This window comes from Myotis lucifugus, unplaced genomic scaffold, assembly GCF_000147115.1.
Source record: "Myotis lucifugus unplaced genomic scaffold, Myoluc2.0 scaffold_256, whole genome shotgun sequence".
In the NCBI taxonomy this organism is placed as follows: Eukaryota; Metazoa; Chordata; class Mammalia; order Chiroptera; family Vespertilionidae; genus Myotis; species Myotis lucifugus.
In genome coordinates, this window is record NW_005871304.1 from 945,989 (window position 1) to 966,039 (window position 20,051).

At 42.5% G+C, this 20,051-nt stretch overlaps 1 protein-coding gene across 8 annotated transcripts in view; it reads right to left on the bottom strand.

Moving 5' to 3' along the window:
- Positions 1-1,450: 1,450 nt before the first annotated feature.
- BRAP (BRCA1 associated protein) overlaps positions 1,451-20,051 on the bottom strand; it is a 38,181-nt gene continuing 19,580 nt past the window's right edge. For 2 of the 8 annotated variants that reach the window (XM_023762691.1, XM_023762695.1), the window contains 4 exons: positions 19,645-19,734; positions 14,374-14,477; positions 11,555-11,910; positions 8,455-8,552 (listed from right to left, as the gene is read on the bottom strand). In XM_023762691.1, coding sequence (XP_023618459.1) covers positions 8,485-8,552; positions 11,555-11,910; positions 14,374-14,477; positions 19,645-19,734 — 618 coding nt within the window. In that variant the 3' untranslated portion in view covers positions 8,455-8,484. Of the gene's footprint in view, positions 1,594-8,454; positions 8,553-8,588; positions 8,609-9,270; positions 11,911-14,373; positions 14,478-19,644; positions 19,735-20,051 lie in introns of those variants that run through there. The other 6 variants (XM_023762693.1, XM_023762692.1, XM_023762694.1 and 3 more) reach the window with 6 other exon arrangements.

Sequence of the window (20,051 nt, forward strand, 5' to 3'; positions counted from 1 at the left end):
TCCTATTGGTTCTGTTTCTCTGGAGAACCCTAATAGACTGGTTCTCCAGAAAGGCAATCACATGACCTTGGGAAGGTTATCCTCATTATCTTTTTTTGACAATGAGAACTACATTAGATGTTCTTGAGTTACATAGGACCTTTCAGAGGCTGTGTTGGAGGAAAAATGAAAGTACAGGCCACACGCTGAATGGCCCAAGCCCTGCTCGTAGAGATAAGATGTCCAGGCATGGGGCTGAAATTTTCAGCTTTCGTCCAGATTTTTGGCATGGTCTTTGAGTCTGTGATTTTCAGCTTTTTCTCCTCTAGGCCTGATTAAACCCTTTGATCTCATTTTATTGGGCAATATTATTACACCACTTTGCAAATACACTATTTATTCTAGGCTGACCTTAAAATCTTTTTCTTTCCCCCATTCCTTGAAGGGCATTCATGGTTAGTAGAACATTCAACAATGCTAGATTAAAATGGGGGAAAGGCATATAATAGGTGCTAGAAAATATTCAAATAGCCCAACCGGTGTGGCTCAGCGGTTGAGCATTGACTTATGAACCAGGAGATCACGGATCACGGTTCGATTCCCAGTCAGGGCACATACCCAGGTTGCCCGCTTGATCCCCAATGATTCTCTCTCATCATTGATGTTTCTATCTCTCTCTCCCTTCCTCTCTGAAATCAATAAAAAAAAATATTTTTAAATGTTCAAATAAATGAAGGCCAGGTAAGGAAGAAGGAGAGGAAGGCAAATGAAGAGAGTCCCTAAGATATCCAAGTTGGACTATTCTTTTTCTAGCTTTGCTGACATAAAATTCACATTCTATATAATTCACCGATTTAAAGTGTGTACAGTTCAGTGTTTTTTAGTATATTTACAGAATTGTACAACCATCACTACAGTGGGGTGGTGAGGCCCTTCCCCAAATCTTGGGAGGTGAATCATACTTGGCCTCATGGAATGAAGGAAAGTGTCTTAAGAGCGCTTCTGTACCTGGTCTTTGGTAAGGTTGCTAAGCCGCTCATTTAATCAATCCAGAACTTGACCTACCTCCATTCTTGCCTTGTGAGATAATAAACCCCCTCATTGTGGGAACCATTTTGAGTCGGGATTCTGTTACTTGCAGCTGAAGGCATCTCACACATCCATTCCTCCAACTCACACAGACTTTGCCCAAAGCAATACTCTCCAAAATTGCCTTAGCATTCCAGATAGAGACAGGCCAGAAGCTCTGTCCTCTCAGGTTCATCCCAAATGCCACCACGTCCCTAAACCATTCCAGGCATGCACAGTCATAATCACCTTGCCCTTTTCTCAGTCCCTCAGGCATTTTCCTTATTGCCCTTTCCAATACATTGCCAGCGGTTATTACCGTACATTCCCCCATACATTCCAGGGGATGTGCTAGGTGCCAGCATCACACAGGTGAGGATGCCCCTTACTTGCCTTCAATCATGCAAAGTCTGCTTGATTTCATCTGCTGAGCCTGTGCTGGTTCCTTCATGCCTTCCAGCAGTGCTGCGTTGAAAGGATTCTCTGGACCAAGCCTTGTGCAGATAAAGGAAAATGGTCCCGGCTTTCAAAATGCATGTTGTCTAGCTGGGGGAGAATGACAGATATAAGCACAGAGGCCAGCAGGGAGCAGGACAGGAGCCACTAACACAACAATCTTGTGAGGGGCAGATATTTTTATCATCAGAGATGTCAAATAACTTTCCCTAGATCACTCAGCGAGCAGTAGCAGCGCTGGGATCTGAACCCAGGCAGGCTAACTCCAGGCCCAGGCACAAACCTCTGCACCACACTGCTGATGCAAGCTTGGTGGTATACTGGCCAGATCTCTGCTCGCCAGGAGAGGCCTGGAGCTGAGCCTTCCCCCACAGCCCTCAGGAGGAACCAATGCTGTAAACACCTTGATCTCAGACTTTTGGCTTCTAGACTGTGAGACAGTAATTCTCTGTTGTTTACATCATTCAGTGTGCGGCCCTTTGTTATGGTGGCCCTAACAAAGCAATACACCATGTACGTCTCAAGGTAGCTGGGAAGAAATCGAGGAGGAGAGTGGAATGAGATGAGATTAGAAAGGCAGGTCAGGGCCAGAGCACACAAGACCTTGTAGGCTTAGGTAAGACTTTGGATTTTATTCTGAGATCCAGGAAAACCATTAATAGGTTTTATAACTGTTTTCAGCAGAGTTTAAAGTTGACGATGGGAATAGGAGTTGGCGAGGTGGAAAAGAATAGCTGTCAGAGGGAACAGAAGCAAAGATTAGTGTGCTAATTTCTGAGATATCAAAGTACCACAAACTGAAGGGCTTAGAACAGGGGTGGGCAAACTTTTTGACTCGAGGGCCACAATGGGTTCTTAAACTGGACCGGAGGGCTGGAACAAAAGCGTGGATGGAGTGTTTGTGTGAACTAATATAAATTCAAAGTAAACATTATTACATAAAAGGGTACGGTCTTTTTTTTTTTTTAGTTTTATTCATTTCAAACGGGCCGGATCTGGCCCGCGGGCCGTAGTTTGCCCACGGCTGGCTTAGAACAACAGAAGTTGCTTCTCTCATAGTTCTGGAGGACAGAAGTCCGAATTAAGCTTTTTTTAAAGTTTCTATTATTATTATTATTATTATTATTTGCATATAATCGACCATGGAGGTATTCCCTGACTAGCCTACCTAAAAATAGCCGTGCCCTTCTATCTCTTTACACCATGTCATTTTTATTCCTATCATTTATTACTATTAGAAATTTGTTTGTTTTGGGGATGGCAATGACTGGGACTGTTATATTTGCTGCTTCATCCTCCAAATCTAGATAGTGTCTGGCACTTAGTAGGCCTTAAAGTAATTACTAAAAGGACAAATAAACCATCCTATAATAAAAGGCTAATATGCAAATCGACCAAACAGCGGAACGACCAGTCGCTATGATGCACACTGACCACCAGGGGCAGACACTCAATGCAAGAGCTGCCCCTGGTGGTCAGAGCTGCCCCTGGTGGTCAGTGTGCTCCCACAGGGGGAGTGCCACTCAGCCAGAAGCCCTGAGCCGGGCTCATGGCTGGCGAGAGCAGTGGCGGTGGCAGGAGCCTCTCCGCCTACGTGACAGTCGGACATCCCCCAAGGGCTCCCGTACTGTGAGAGGGCACAGGCCAGGCTGAGGGACCCTCCCGAGTGCATGAATTTCATGCACCGGGCCTCTAGTTTAAAAACAATATGCATAGAAAATGCTGGAAGAAACACTATTAAAGCACTATAATGATTTTCTCTCTTGAGATAAGGGTGCTTTTAATTCTCCTCTGTTTTTCTGCTTTAAAAATAAAACATCCTACTTTTAAAGGGAGGTGGAAATGATCTACATCTTGATTTGGTGGTGATCACACAGCTGTATACAATTGTCAAAACTTATCCAACGGCCCTGACCGATTTGGCTCAGGGGATGGAGCGTCAGCCTGCGGACTGAAAGGTCCCAGGTTCGATTCTGGTCAAGGGCATGTACCTTGGTTGCAGGCACATCCCCAGTAGGAGGTGTGCAGGAGGCAGCTGATCAATGTTTCTCTCTCATTGATGTTTCTACCTCTCTATCCCTCTCCCTTCCTCTCTGTAAAAAATCAATAAAATATATTAAAAAAAAAACACGTATCCAACGGAACGCTTAAGAGCTGCATTCTATTATATATTAACTAGAGGCTCAGTGCACGAAATTCCTGCGGGGGGGGGGGGGGGGTCCCTCAGCCCGGCCTGTGCCTCTCACAGTCCGGGAGCCCTTGGGGGATGACCGACTGATGGTTTGGGCCCGCTCCCCCACGGGGGGCCTAAGCCATCAGTCAGACATCCTTAGCACTGCCGCAGAGGTGGGAGAGGCTCCCATCACCACTGCTGTGCTCACTAGCCATGAGCCCGGCTTCTGGTGCACTGATCACCAGTGGGCAGCTTCTTCATTGAGCCTCTGTCCCCTGGTGGTCAGTGCACGTCATAGCGACCAGTCATTCTGCCATTTGGTCAATTTGCATATTAGCCTTTTATTATATAAGACTAGAGGCCCAATGCACGAAATTTGTGCAAGGGGCTCAGCCCTCTCAGCCCTGGCTTTATCCAGAAGGTCGTCCAGATGGTCGTTCTGCTGTTCGGTCTAATTAGCATATTAGCTCTTTATTATATAGGATTATATCTCAAGAATTTTAAAATATACAAGTAATATACTTGTGTATTTTAAAAATATAACACTCTTGTTATTACTTTATAGCATTTAGAATATATAATTATAAGTAGGATAAATAGAAATAAGAGTTATATAACACAATATAGGTATTGGATCTATAGTATAAATTAAATTTGACTGCTATAATATTTTAGAAAAAGCTCTTGGGAGACATTTGCACACCACACACATACCACTTATACCTGCAAATTAGCACTGCTTTATAATATCCCTCAGTAGTTTATAACAATTTTGTTCTAGGCTTTCTCTCTCCCCTATTTTTCTGTAATAAATTGAAGCCACCATTTAAGCTGATTGTGCCAGAATCTAAAGTTTCCAGTTAGCCTGTTTATGCCTGTTTGACAGTGCCTTGGCAGGCAGTAACTGAGTCTACACTCTTAAAAAGTCTGGACTTTTGTTCTAGAAGCAACTTTTCCAGCTAGGGAAGCACCTTGGTTTCCATGAAGCTCTGTATAAAAGAACTGAGGCGTCAGCTTAAATGGTTGGTGTGTATTGGGCCCCAAGCCTCCCAGAGTGAAGGGGCCACAATAGGCATTGCAATGATTTCCCAAAAGCCAGCCTTTGGACACGGTGTGGAAAGCCACTGGCATTGTTTATAACCTCCTTTATCAGCTCTGGCTCAGGTCCCGGAGAAGTGGGACAGAAGACAGTGAGAAGTCAGAAAGTCCCGTGAAGAGGGTAAGTATACAGGATGGGTTTATTTACTCAAACATGGTCTTAACTCAGTTTCCAGCTTAGTTAAGCAGATGTACTGAGTTAAAGCAACCACAGAACAGACACTGGGAACGGTGTCCTTTCTGCTCCCAAGATCCAGAGTTAGGGGAGTAGGGAGGGGAGGAGCCCAGGTTTGGGGGCCAGAGAATGCTGAGGTTGTGCACCACCCTCTCACATATTAGCTATGTGACCTCAAGTCAATGCCAGTCGAGTCCTGAACTGTCTTCCACTGAGCCCTGGCTTCCCGATTTTTAAATGGGGCAAACTCTACCTACCTCACAGGCTGATGTTGAGGATTGAATGAACACAGGACATGGCAAGTGCTCAGCACCGTAACTGTAGTTGGGTAAGTGATTCGAAATCCAAGAAGTGGAGCGAGGCTTGGAGTCAAACGTCCACAGGGCAGGACTTGCTTCCGCCTCTGGTTTCTCAGTGAGTGCCAGGTGCCTGGATCAGCTTTGGGTCCTACCAAATGAAACAGAGATTTTGGGTCTGCCCCTCTCCCTCCACATTGCCTACCTGGGGTAACCAGCACTGGAAATGAGGTCTCTCATAGGAATGTTCTTCTAGGTTTTCCTAGTGGGGCTCCCACAGGAGAAGAATAATCCAATCAGGGATTTTAGCGTCAATTGCCTCCCTTCCCACAAGAATGTTATCTCAGAAGGTGAAAATAACACTGGTTTTAAGAGTTCACCAAAAAGGCAGCTCTCTCCTGAGGGGTAACCAAGAAGATGGGGAGAGGGGCTTGGTGTGGGTTATCTTTTTCGAGCTTATTCTGGTTCTGAGAAGCAGGCATATTTACAACGGTGAGGAGCAAAGGGCTGCAGGAAGAGGAGGATCCAACATAGAGGGAGAAAGGCACAGGGGAGAGCTTTAGAGTTTCTCCGGCTCTAGAGAGCCAGGAATCTCGCCAAAGAGAAAGTGAAGTATTGGCAGCAACTGAGAGATCCTGTGTGGACTTTTAGGAAAGATTTTGGGCTGCAGCACGAGGCCTCCTTTAGCAGGGCCAGGAGAGTTCTGGCAGCAGCCCCCAGCCCAGGCATGTTCCCACATAATTGAAGTCGAATGTGCTGGGGGGAGGGTGGCCGGAGGAGGCCTCCGGGTTCTTCCTGGCTGCAGAATCTCAGCATTCTGCAGTTGGCCCTGTTTGGGATCCAAGCCAGTTTGTGTTGATTTTCCGCAGCATGGAAACAAATGCAACGAAGCTGTTTTCCTGAGGCGTGCATTTTGAAAAGAGGATTTTAATTTTTTCCTCTGAGGACAGGTGGAGTGGGGGTGGGGGAGAGGGGAAGCTGTGACGTGGCTCTTCCATTGCTGTCCCTTTTGCAAACCCGTTCCGGCTGTTTCAGGGTAAGCATAAACTAATGAGCGTGTGAGTGGGCATAGCTGTGATGAAGGCTAAGTCTTTCACAAAAGCTAATTCCTGGAAAATGCTGCTGGCGGACCCTCTGGCTATGTGCGATACATCACAATCCGCCTTCCGCTGGAATGTGTCCAAGAGAGCAACTCCCCTCGTTCCTCCTAAAATTTTCCGCTTACTCTTCTTCTCTTCCAGGTCTTTCTCAGTGATCGGTTCTTTCTGCCCAGAAATTAGTTTGCGCTTCTTCTTTTCAGTTAGCACCCAAAGTCTTTTGGTGCTAAGTATAATTATATTAATGATGTCAAGTGATACAGGAAAGTTTTCTCGAGTGGCGGAAACAACTCGTTCTTTTAATGGCAGCGGTTCTCACCCTGTGGGTTGCGACCCCTTTCGGGGTCGAACGACCCTTTCACAGGGGTCGCCTAAGACCATCGGAAAACACATATATAATTACATACTGTCTTTGTGATTAATCACTATGCTTTAATTATGTTCAATTTGTAACAATGAAATTGGGGGTCACCACAACATGAGGAACTGTATTAAAGGGTCGCGACATTAGGAAGGTTGAGAACCACTGTTTTAATGGCATTCACCTTCTCCCAACCCCCTAGGGAAGATCTGAACTTTTGGCTCATTGGGCCACAACCCAGGGATTGAGAATTTACAATCAGGAATTGATACAGCTGGAGAGGGGGATCTCGGTGGGCTCTTCCTTTTTAAATGAGGAGATTTGTTCTGGGACCTGCTGTTTCTTGCAGCCAAAGATGGCAAAAAACATGGAGGCTGCCCAGCTGGTGTGGCTTAGTGGTTGAGCATTGAGCTAACCACAGGGTTCGAGTCCCGGTCAGGGCTCGGTCCCCAGTAGGGGGTGTGCAGAAGGCAACTGATCAATGATTCTCTCTCATCATTGATGTTTCTCTCCCCATCTCTGAAATCAATAAAAATATATTTAAAAAACAAAACAAAAAATGTGGAGGCCAAGCCAGAACTGTTTTTCCTATTCAACATTTATGTGCAGTGCTATAGGGTTATCTTTTGGAAAGAACTGCAACATCAGTCATATGCTAGGGTAGATTTATCCTGGGTATCATAAACCTTCATGCTCCAAGACCTTGCAGATGATTTCACACTTTGATTGGCTTCACCCACTGGACAAACCTCTCTGCATTTATTTTGAGAGGCTGAGTCTGAAAGGAGTCTCAGGTCAGGGGATTTAGAACTTGGTCTGCAAAAGAGCAAAACGGCTTTAGTTCACTTAGTGAGCTTGGTAATTAGCCTTGGAGTAAGGCATGTTATCTGCACCAGCGCAGCCCCGTGCCAAGTACCAAACCACATTTTCCAGATGAATCCAGTGAGAAGTTTCTGACCCGATGCAATTCAACATTAGGCCCCAAGGACCACAATCATGTTGTGTAAAACAACAGATTGTTCATCTCTCCCTGGCCTTCTTTACCACAGCAAGAATGCAAAATCCAGATTAAGAACCAATGCAGTGCCCCTTTCATGCTCTCCTAAGCTTCCGAATTATAGTGAGAGGCTGCTCCAAAAGTGTACTAGAGAAAATGACTCTGAAATAGTTTTGGCTCCTGGAACGACAGCTTTCAAATTTAATGTTTGATGGAACCCATTATTGATTAGTGTCTGAGCATTCCGGGGTGGGCGTGAAGTTTCAGGCATGCAAAGTAAGGTTAGCATTAAGTGGTAAAGGATTACCATTAATTTTAAAAAATGAAAAGAGCAGGTAAAGGAATAGATTATGAGATTAGCCAGAATAAACAGGCCACAACCCCTCCCATAAAGATTAAAAAATAAAAGCAGCCCTATTAAGTTCCCCTGAAGTCCCCAAAAACTCAAATCCAAAGACTGGCTTTCCATTCGCTCCAAGCTGACCGCAGTACAGTGTTTGGGGGAAAATCAACTTCAGAGGACACACTTGGCTTTGGCTCTGGGGTAAAACTCAGGGTTCCTGAAGGGAAAGGCTTTTCTCCCTATTACCACTTCGCTCTTTGTCATTTAAGCATTTAACTTTAAAAGCTCCATCTGCTGGTGAGGCCACTAGGTAGATATTCTGGGATTCCCGTTTCAGAAATTTTCGCAGGCAAGAATGAAGTCTGGCCAGCGCGGAGGCCTGCCAGGGAACACTTACTTGGTGGCTTCCTGAACTCGCCAAAGGTGATGTCTTTGAGTGGCTTAATTGTCCCTCGGCGCCATGAAGGAGCAGGAGTCAGGGCTGGAGACTCCTGAAAAATGCCCTTCTGCTGCCAAGAAAGAAGTACCATAGCAGAATCACCTCGACAGTTAATTCAGTTTTATCCTGGAGAAAACGAAATAATTTCCCTCAAATGCTGTGAGTGGCTTTCCTTTTTTAGATCAGCCCATGGACTTCATCACAAGCAATGTGGCATCAGGTATAAAGCAGCCAAATCTCAAGGGTAGTATTTGTAGCTTGTGGATCCCAACTGCACTAGGAGAGGGGTTTCCAAGTGATGACAGACGGTCGTTCATTTGTGATCTGCCAAATTCTCCACACTCAGCTGGCTGGCTATTTAGGTAGGAGTTCCTCAGCCCTTTTGATGAGGACACTTTCACTATGCAAGCAAGGAGGGGGTCTGCCTCAGTGTATCCTTAGGAAGTCACATTTTGTGAGTTTCCAAAAATAAAACAATCTCAGCATGGTGTCGGGCCTAGGAAAAAGTCTTAGGTGTATAAATTCATTGCTTTTGGTTTGCAAGAGTTGTGCCTGGGTCTTCTACCTTGAGCCTCCAAATTAAAATAATTTTTCCTATCCTGTATCTGTTCAGGTACTTATTGTTAGGAAAGTTGGGAGCAAAGGGGCAGAAAAATGAATATAATCTAGCTGCTCACTACATTGTTGCAAGATTGAAATCCAGGCCACTGACACTTTCTTACATTATTTAGATATAAACTCCCAAGCAAATGTCAATAGGAGACACACAAATTTCACATGAAACAGAATCATTTCAAAGTTGGTTACTTTAATGCAATGTCATTGTTCAAGGTAGTATGGGTATGTTAAGTGGTTCATTTCCACCCTGAAGAAAACACTGACAGTGTCTATCTTATGTAATTTTGTCAAATTCAAACATAACTCTTTAACAGGTTTTTAAAAAACATTTTCTTTCCATATCTTAATAAGATTTGTATTTTCTGCAACATTTTTTAGAAACCTTCAAGTAGTTTGGAAACATTTGCCCATTTGCTCATTTCTCTGGGAATAGGCTTCCAGAACATTTATCCCACCTATGCAGAAAATCTACATTTTCCCAGCTGGTGGTAGAGCTGCTTGATAGAGGTGATCACAGAGAAATGAGGAGTGTGCAAGCTTTGTAAAGCACTTGTAATTCTCTTCATTAGTATGCTACAATCCACCCCAGCTTCTGCAAGGTCAGACATGCAAGACAAGTACTTGGCCAAAAAAGCAGGATTCTAACTAGTGTAAAAATAGATTTTAAATAAAATAGAATCTCTATAGGAAAGGGAATTAGGTTATGTTTTACATTCCCACTGTTGCTCTAAGATATCTGAGATATCTGGTAAGTCCAAAGAGGACTTACAGTCGGTCTGCCAAAAATTGAGAATGTCTTAAGTACATTCATTTTGCAAAGTTACAGGTAAGGTTCTTTGGGAATGCTGCAGCACATCCCACAACAATGGATGGTGATTAGCGATACAGTTGGTGTGCTAACAAGTAACTTATAAGACATTTAGGTCAAAGGGGATGAGGCCTACCCATAGGCTGGCTAAAAAAATTCTGAAATGTGATAATTTGAACTTTGGCTAATTATAAAGCAGAAAACAAACTCATCATGTAACAGTATGTCTTGTTAACCTATCCAACTTACCACTTTTGAAAGCTAAATTCCAACAGCTCTTATTGTAATTTTGCTCATTACTGCATATTACGAATTATTTGGAGTTTATGTTTTTAGAGAAAGTACACAGCCCCTCTGTTGGCCTACAACAAGCATTATATGACAGTTTTAAAGGGGGCTCTGTTAAAATTCTAATTTTTGGATTTAGAAACACCCTTTGGTTACAGCTTGAAAGCATAATTGAAAATCTGCCCAAGCTCCCTCTAGCCGCAACCTGAACATGCAGCCCAATCTTTTGTAAACATTCAAAAAATACTGATTCCAGCAAAATACACAATCAGCTAGTCAGAGGCCTCACTCTACATTTTCACATGGATGATAAATCTGACTGCTCATTCTTGCTAGATGCAAGGAAATTCATTCTGAGATTTGAGTCTTGGAGTCACTATTAAGTTTCCTCCTTATTTGAGGTTCATGGGGAGGTGTAGAATCATCAAAAACAAACAAAGTTGCCCTAGCCGGTTCAGCTCAGTAGACAGAGTGTCAGCCGGCGGACTGAAGGGTCCTGGGTTTGATTCCAGCCAAGGGCACAAGCCCGGGTTGTGGGATCATTCCCCTGTAAGGGGTGTGCAGGAGGCAACCAATCAATGATTCCCTCTCATCATTGATGTTTCTCTCTCCCTCTTCCTTCCTTTCTGGGAGAAAAAAAAAAAAGGCTTAAAAAAAGAAAAAAAAGGCAAGAAAAAATAAACAAAGTGGAAACACCATTTTTCCTACACTGGGTCTACTCAGCCTGCCCTGGATTGTTGTTTTTCCTGGCTAGCCCTGGGGCAAGAAGATATGGCTGCTGGAGACAAGCCAGTGCCTGGTTTACAGGCCCAGCCTCTTTTCATATAACATTCAACCAGTCCTTCAATTCCCTAGAGGAAGGGAGGGATGACAATGATATGAGACTAATGCTCTGGAATTTTCATAAATCCTCAGTAGCCAATGCAAACCTCTCTCTAAGGCAGCTTCTATGACCTCAGGGAGGTTTGGTGCTTTAGGACTAGGAATGTTACCCACCGACCCCGTAACTGAATGTCAAAAACACCAACTCAATAAATACAACAGAAAAATGTACAGCAGATTTGGGGCATCTATCAAGTAGGAAGGCAAAATGGTCATTAGAATGTCTGAGGTTAGTGAACTATTAGGTTGAAAAAAGCAGCCACCATTTAAAACATTCCCCTTTCCATCAGTTCTCCTAGTTGTCAACCCTCTACATTCATTACACCAAACACTAGCAAATGAAAGATCCAAACAACTGCAGCTTGATCCTCACTTGTACTTATTTCGGGCCCACCCTCACATTTAGGCCCCAGCACACCCTCGCCGTGCCAGGGAAAACAGTCTCAGGGACACCTGTTTCTGCAAAGGTCACTTGCCCCTCTTGCTGCGGCTCTTCCTGGAGGGCAGCTTCCCACTGCCCCCGGAAGAGGCGGGGCTCGAGGCTGAGGCCATGGCAATGTTGATCTGCCCCTCTTGGATTTCCTGCCGGGTCTCAGCAGGCAGGTGGTTGATCTTCTGCTGTGCCTCCAGGTAGAACATGACATCACGCAGCTGCTCCTGGATCTCGGTGATCTGCAGATCCTTCTGGTCACAGGTCTCCTTCAAAACCCTCTCCTCCTCCTTCAGCTTGTTCTGCAGGAGGACCTGATTGGCTCGCAAACACTTGTTCATTTCCTGCTCCTCTTTGAGCTCTGTGGTGAGTTTGGCTACTTTTGTGTTTAGCTGAGTGCACCTTTTACAAAACAAAGGAAGACAAAAGCACATTTTTCATTTGCTGACACAGACCTTTATCTACTGTGAGCTTGAACAGAGGAGCTATGATCTCAGAATCATTTAGGGTGGAATCCTCCCTACCTGTTCAGGGAGACTGGTTTGCTACCACTGCAACAGCTACACAAAGCAAGAATTTTGCACTACTTAACCCAAGTATAGCTTTAAGACAATTTTTCATTTTTAGGCATAGAAATTTTTCCATAGCAGAAACTATTCTGCGATTCATGGTTTATGGTAAAACTTCTACTGCTTCTCTTGTTTTGCAGTAGTGGTTAAATAGGTTTCAGAAAGGACAATGGTGATAAAGAAGTTATGAGGAAAAGTTACATTCTTGGAGAGTCAAGTGATCTGACCTCACTGCATTTATTACTCATAAGTAAAGAACCACAGATTTAAACACCATTTTTATGTATCAGAATGCCAAAGAGCTCACACACATGGGAAGAGGCACTCCTACACATGGCACTGGAGTGGGAACTGGTACAAATTCTCAGAGTTAACTTGGAGCTAACTAGAAAGTCGAAATTTCACATGGTCCTTTGATACAGCTACTCTACTTTTAGGAACTTATCCTGTAAACTAGATATACTCAGGAATGCGCTGAAAAGACACATGGAGAAAGATGCTCATCACAATGTTGTTTACAATAGTGGAAGACTTGAGACAACTTAGATGTCCATCAATGGGAACTGCCTGAAATTATTATGGGACCACCCCAGCCTGTTTGGCTCAGTGGACAGAGCCAGCCTGTGGACCAAAGGGTCCCGAGTTCAATTCCGATCAAGGGCATGTACCTTGGTAGCAGGCTCCCCACCCAGGCTCTGGTTGGGGCTTGTGCAGGAGGCAACCAATTGATGTGTTTCTCTCACATCGATGTTTCTCTCTGTCTTCCCCTTTCTTCCAACCTCCCTAAAAATAAATGGAAAAATGTCCTTGGGTGAAGATTAACAACAACAACAAAAAGTTTGCCTTAGCCAGTTTGGCTCAGTGGTTAGAGCGATGGCTTGAGGACCGAAGGGTCCCAGGTTTCATTCCGGTCAAGGGCACATGCCCAGGTTTCGGGCTCAATCCCCAGTGGGGGGTGTGCAGGAGGCAGCTGATGGATGATTCTCTCTCATCATTGATGTTTCTATCTCTCTCTCCCTCTCCCTTCCTCTCTGAAATCAATAAAAATGTATTTAAAAAATTATTATGGGACCTACACACAATGGAATACTACACAGCCATTACAAAGATCATGATAGAGCTAAAATGTGCCAGCATGGAAAAAATCTCCAGAGTATTTTACCAAATAGAATACGTAGTATTATTCTAATTGTGTAGAAAAAAAAGACTGTGTATGTGAGATGTTTATATAGGTACAGCAGATCTGTAAGAGTAAATATTCACTGGTACTGTTAAATAATGGTTACTTCCAGATATTGGGATCTAGGAAAACACCTCCGGTTTTCACTTTTTAATTCTTTAATATAGTTCAATTTATTAAGGTGGTAAAAGTATAGGAGGATTTTTAATTTGTATTTCTACTAATGTTGGGATTTTATCACAGTGGTTGTTTTTTTAAACCTTTGGTGAAGAGTTTCTGTTTGTGGTGATGAGAAATTTTGGAAACAGATGGTGGTGACAGTTGTACAACATTATGAATGTTTTTAATGCCACTGAACTGTACACTTAAAAATGGTTACAAGTTTTTTGTTATATAGATTTTTACCACACATATATAAAAAATTATTTTTAAAAATCCAACTTTTGGGGGAATGTGTGAAGGGTATACAGGAACTCTGTGCTACCTTATAACCTCTGTAAATCTACATTTACTCCACAATAAAAGGTCTATTAAAAAACTTTTAAGGAACAATTATCACCCTTACATTTTTTTACCCATTTGTCTGGAGGTAAAAATCCAGTTATTTTTGTGAATATAACATAGACCAGAAAAGTAATTTCAATCAGTAATAACCATCTTCCCATATAGCAGGGGTAGAGTGATGGTCTTGCCATGCTGTTCACGAGGTTTTTGCTCCATATTCAATATCATTGGCCTTTAATTCCTGTCTAAGGTCAGAACACATGCCATCTCCAGCTTAGACACGGTCTCTTTCCTATCATTTCTCAGCCACCATGGCTCAGAGAAGCTTCAGGCTCTGGGAACAAGGAAATTACTTTCTACAGGCAAATGTAGAAGATATTTGCACATTTCAGGAGAGAACACTGCATTCCCTACAGCATCCATCTGGCATGAAACACCGTGATTTTAATAAAAAGGAAGTCACAGTAAGTTTGCTCTACATATAGATAGACCCCTGAAAACCTGGTGATACACTTGAAAATGAGTATTTCCTTAGGAGTGAAGGAAATTATCTGTTTATGTTGCCTGTTACAATAAAATGCCTCCTTTAAAGAACAGACCAATTATACCTACTTTCTTTCCATGGACTGCTTTTCTTTTAGAAGGTCATTTAGTCTGTGCTCCAGATTATCACATTTCTCAATTGTTTCTTTAAATTTGGTCTTCATATTGTTAATCTGAAAAAGCAAACAGAGATCAGTTTCATTTCACAAAGACAAAGTTGTGTGGCCTTTGGAGCTAATTTCTCAAAAAATTTTTTTCCAATTACCTGTGTATAACTTTGACAAGCCAATTTTAGAAAAGGTGAGATAATCATTTTAAAGAACTCCAGTAATAGGAATAAAATATTTGAGAAATTCTTTTTTTGGTTACTATTTCTCTATACCAGGATGAACAAAGGATCAGGAGCTGCTGAGGGTCAAGTGAAACTGCTCGGAAGTAAAGGAACAGTTCCAGGCAGTAGAGCAGGAGATGGTTTGTCAGAGACACTGGAACGGGGCCTCCCCTCCCATGCTCAACTTACCATCGTTCTTCTCCTCCTGAGATTACATTCCAAAAACTATTATCCAAATAATGCAAGAAACTCATCTACTCTAAGAATGATGTGATAACTGATTCTGTTTGGGGTTCCCCAACCCAACTCACTATTCAATTTCTCATGTACCATAAAGCCATATGGTACATGAATCGGTTCTTGTTTTATTGAGTTCATTTATAAAGGCAATATATATGAACTAATTCTTATTACACTGTCTTCAAAACTTATGAGAATTGAAAAATTCTGCTGTTTTATGTCAGATGGCAGCAATCCTAGCCAAGAGTCTACTGAAGTCTAGCTAGGCAGACACTAGATTCACTCAGGTGTGAAAATTTGGGAAATGCCTCAACTCTACCATTCTAAAAACATGGGAAGATTAGGTGAAAGAGGAAGTAGTGAGGCTAGGTCAGTGGTTGGCAAACTCATTAGTCAACAGAGCCAAATATCAATAGTACAATGATTGAAATTTCTTTTGAGAGCAAAATTTTTTAAACTTAAACTATATAGGTAGGTACACTGTTATTAACTTAATTAGGGTACTCCTAAGGCTTAGGAAGAGCCACACTCAAGGGGCCAAAGAGCCGCATGTGGCTCGCGAGCCACAGTTTGCCGACTACGGGGCTAGGTGAATGGTGAGGCAATAATCATAGGAACTGATAGTAACTGAGAATTTAAATCCTATGGCCCAGGCACCTGCTAGGTGTTTTGTAAGTAGTATCTCCTTATAATACACCTATGATTAGGTATGTCAACTTTTTACAGAAACAGAGGCTTTCAGAAAGGTGAGGTAATATACCCAAGGTTTACCCAGCTAAATAAAGTGTGGTGGGTCCAGGACTGGACCCCAAGTCTGGGTCCAAAGCCAAGTTCTAAACCTCTCTATAGCAAAAGAAAAGTGACCTCCGGGTGAGTTCTAAACTCAGCAGAGATCCAGGAGAAAGGGCCATTGCTTTTAACATTTCCTTTTTAAACACTTGCCATATGGCCTAATAGGTCTGTAAAAGCACTGTCCACCTTTTTAAAAAATGTATTTTTTTATTGATTTCAGAGAAGGAACAGAGAGAGAGATAGAAACATCAATGATGAGAATCACTGATCGGCTGCCTTCTGCATGCCCCTACCAGGGACTGAGCTCACAACCTGGGCATGTGCCCTTGACCAGAATCGAACCTGGGACCCTTCAGTCTGCAGGCCGATACTCTATCCACTGAGCCAAACTGGCTAGAGCTGTCTCCCTTTTTGAATAATAAGAAAAAAACTACTTTGGAGAAATTAACTTTATAGCCAACTACCATTAAGTTATAAAAGCATGCAATTAAAGGGAGATTTCTGACAGTTTTTCTATGTCATAAAAATAAAAATAGCCTTAAAATTGCTTTAATTCTAGTTTGGTATTCATTTTTCTCCTCAATATTGCTTTAACATAAAAGACCACTAAATCCTTTGACATTTTCTCCTAAACTGGCTCGTGTTAGTTTAGGGGAATTGGAAAGGACAGAAATGGAATCAAATTGTAATGTTTTGGCCCTAGTTGGTTTGGCTCAGTGGCTAGAGCGTCGGCCTGCAGACTGAAGGGTCCCACGTTCGATTCCGGCCGGGAGCACATGCCTGGGTTGTGGGCTCGATCTCCAGGAGGGGGCGTGCAGGAGGCAGCCGATCAATGATTCTCTCTCATCATTGATGTTTATCTCTCTCCCTCCTCCTTCCTCTCTGAAATCAATAAATATATATTTTTTTAAAATTGTAATGTTTTGGTCACTAAAGTGACTTAAACCGAACACATTTAAATCAAAATGAAAAATATCAAGCAACACCAAGAAGCTTTCTAATATTGCTATAGATGATGTTACAATGGGCTAAATTAATGCTTTTTAAAACATTTCTGACCATTAGCCCAAAGTAAGAAACACCCAGGAACATAAAAAGACACAACTGAAACAGGAGTTTCGGAAAACAATATTTAAATGTGATGCACTCTGATATTTTACACCTATCCTATTGTTTAATAAAAATGCCAGTTGTGGTCCACCAAACTCATTTCCCACCCACAGCTGGAGAAAAACTGTCTGAAAACATGGGTCTAGAGTTCAGAGAGAAAAGCGGCACCTGTGTTCTTCATATGTGGCCCCGTTAAAACTAAGCACCTTCAAGTGGGGATGAGCTTCATTTTCTACCACAGACTCTGCTCACATGCTAGAATAATTGTACTACCTAAGGCATTGGGGGACAGGAATAGTATTATAACTGAAGTTCACAATCCATTTCAACCTTCACCCTCCCCCTCCCCCACATTAACTTTTTATGAGGCCCATGAACAAGAGTATCTGTCAGTGAGATCCACGTCGGTTACTGTTAATCCTTGCACATGCTGGAGGTGCCAATGAGCAGAGAACTGGGCAAAAGGAGGACAGTGGCAGGAACAAAAGGCTTGAACCATCCATTACCTTATGGATAAGCAACATTTGTTATTAGAAAACAAAGCATTCTTTTCAAGCCCTTCAAGCTTTTCATTTAGGGCCTCCATATTACCACTTCCTAAATGGAAACACAAGTTTCACAGTTTTTAGCTCCCCTGTGCCTGGACTTTTCATGGGCATGTGTTAGAGAATGCAGTTAATCCTAAAGAATCTTAAAAGGCAGAGAATCCTGAACTTAGCTCTCAAGGGTCTGCATGAAGCACTTCATGGTCACGCTGGGATAGCCCGTGGAAAAACCCATTAGTGAGGGTGCTCGGGTTGCCAGCTCTCTCCTGAGTGCTGTCAGAGGTGTGTCCTTCCCCCATGTACCCAATCAAGCCCTATTCAGAACTTGAGTGCCTCTGGAAAGGCATTTCCATTACTTGGAAGGGTCGTAAAGAATTTCATCAAGAACTTTGAACTAAACATCATTTTAAAGTTGGTGTTAAGCCTTATGTTAAAAAACCCAGTTTCTCCTCATTTGTAGGCACACCCAGAAACCAGGGCCCCTGGGCCTGGCATAAAGTGAGAGCTCGGCCCTGCCTGCTAAGCTCCAGGATAATGCTACTTGGAGGTGAGCCCCAGGCCCAGCTCTGCATTCTCCATCTGAAGACCCAGTTACTGGTGGGGATTCACAAAATTATTAAGACAATCATTTTAAAACATCTCAAAGCCTTTATTTAATACTAAGGGAATTGATGGATTAAGAATACTGCCCATAGGTTCAGAAAATGGTTTCTAGCATCCTAATTATACATGAACCCTGCAGTGCTCACTGGTTTTCAACCTCCTTCTTTGGGAACCTCTGAACTCCTTGTACATGCTGGAGACAAAGGGAAAACCAAGCAGGTGGAGCTCTGGGCCCTTCATCTAGGTTTCAACCAAAACCACACCACTTTTCTCTTTTAAATATTGTAGTGAGTGGCATCTCTTTGAAAATGGCATCTTTGTTAAAATCTGAAGACACTGCCTGAGACCAGCAATTTTTAACCTTTTTCATCTCATGGCACACATAAACTAGTTACTAAAATTCTGCAGAACACCAAAAATGTATGCTTTGCAATCTGACAAAAAAAGGGGGGGGGGGGGATACATTTTGATTCATTCACACCAGGCAGCTATTGCTGTATTGGATGTTGTCATTTTTTTTATTTGCCAATCTAAGGCAGTGGTCAGCAAACTCATTAGTCAACAGAGCCAAATATCAACAGTACAACGATTGAAATTTCTTTTGAGAGCCAAATTTTTTAAACTTAAACTATATAAGTAGGTACACTGTTATTAACTTAATTAGGGTACTCCTAAGGCTTAGGAAGAGCCACACTCAAGGGGCCAAAGAGCCACATGTGGCTCGCGAGCCGCAGTTTGCCGACCAAGGATCTAGGGGAAAAGAGGTCCGTGCCCTTGACTGCATAGTCAGGTATTCTATGTTTTAAAAATTCACACTGGTGTGCCATGGAACAACCAGTTGAAAATCACTGTCCTAGACCAATAAGGAAACATGGTTACCATTGAAGTTCTAGCATTTCTGCCCAATTTTGTTCCCATCAACTTCTAGAAGTAACATCTTGTTGGCTCAGAGGCCCATGTTCAGCTCCCCAAAGCAGCTGTTCCCAAGTTCACAAACCAACTGGCTGACTCAAATTACAAACTCTCATGTATATACTTCTATTTTTTAAATAGAATAACACAAGGCACTAGAAAACTTTATTGAAATTACCAAATAAAACCCCAAGCCCAAAATTTAAAGCTTTTAAATGCAAGATTTCTATTTTCCTTTCTTTTTTTTAAGGTACATGCCAGGTATTTTATTTCTTCCTTAACTTAGTTTGGTATAGAGCTCAGTATACAATAAGATTTTAATATATTCTTTTTGATTTAGTAATCTTAGGTGAGAATACATGTCTGCTTCTCTCCCCTTCTTATACTATACCTAGTTGATTGCAATTGCCTTTTTTCTCTTCCTTTTCCTTTTTGACTAATTTCATTCTCATTGTGGTCTAGCTTGTCCCACAATAGTGCCTTCATAGGCTAAGTCTCGAATATAATGAAAATTCAGGTGTTTACCACTTCTCTCTGGAATCCTTACCTAGAGTTAGGTTACTGAGGTGAGCCAAATGATTCCAAATTGTTTTCTTTTCTTCTTTCCCCTAACTCCAGCTTTACTGCAACATAACTGACATACATAGAACAAAGGTTTCTTTTTAGAGGCAGAACAGTTCTTTACCTGTCTACCAGACTAAGAAAGATTCAAAGATTCCTTTGTCTCTGTACTCTGCCTTTTCCCAAACCAACATCAGATTGCCCATGCCACGTGGCACTTCATCAGTCACTAAACCAGAAACTTACTTCTTCTGCTGTGTCCTTCTCTATCCGAACTATCTTGTTTTCCCAGTAGATTCGCTGTGATTCCAGCTGGCTTGTTAGTAAATATGAATACTGAAAACATAAATAATAAAACATAAGTCATTGTTGTCAGTCTCTGAAATCCAATTAAAAGCTTACTTTTAATGGCCTACAGAAGAGTAAGAGTAACCATCAAATATATATTACACCTTGGTTCCACTCTACTCACTAAACCCCAATTATACTCCTGACCTCCTGGAGCTTACAATCTAGTCAGGAACAAACAGGGAAATGTGCAGTAAAAAAACATATGTTCCTGTTTAAACTGACTTTCAGAACCACATGGTGCTGGTTTTGCTCAGTGGACAGAGTGTAGGCCTACAGACTGAAAGGTCCTGGGTTCGATTATG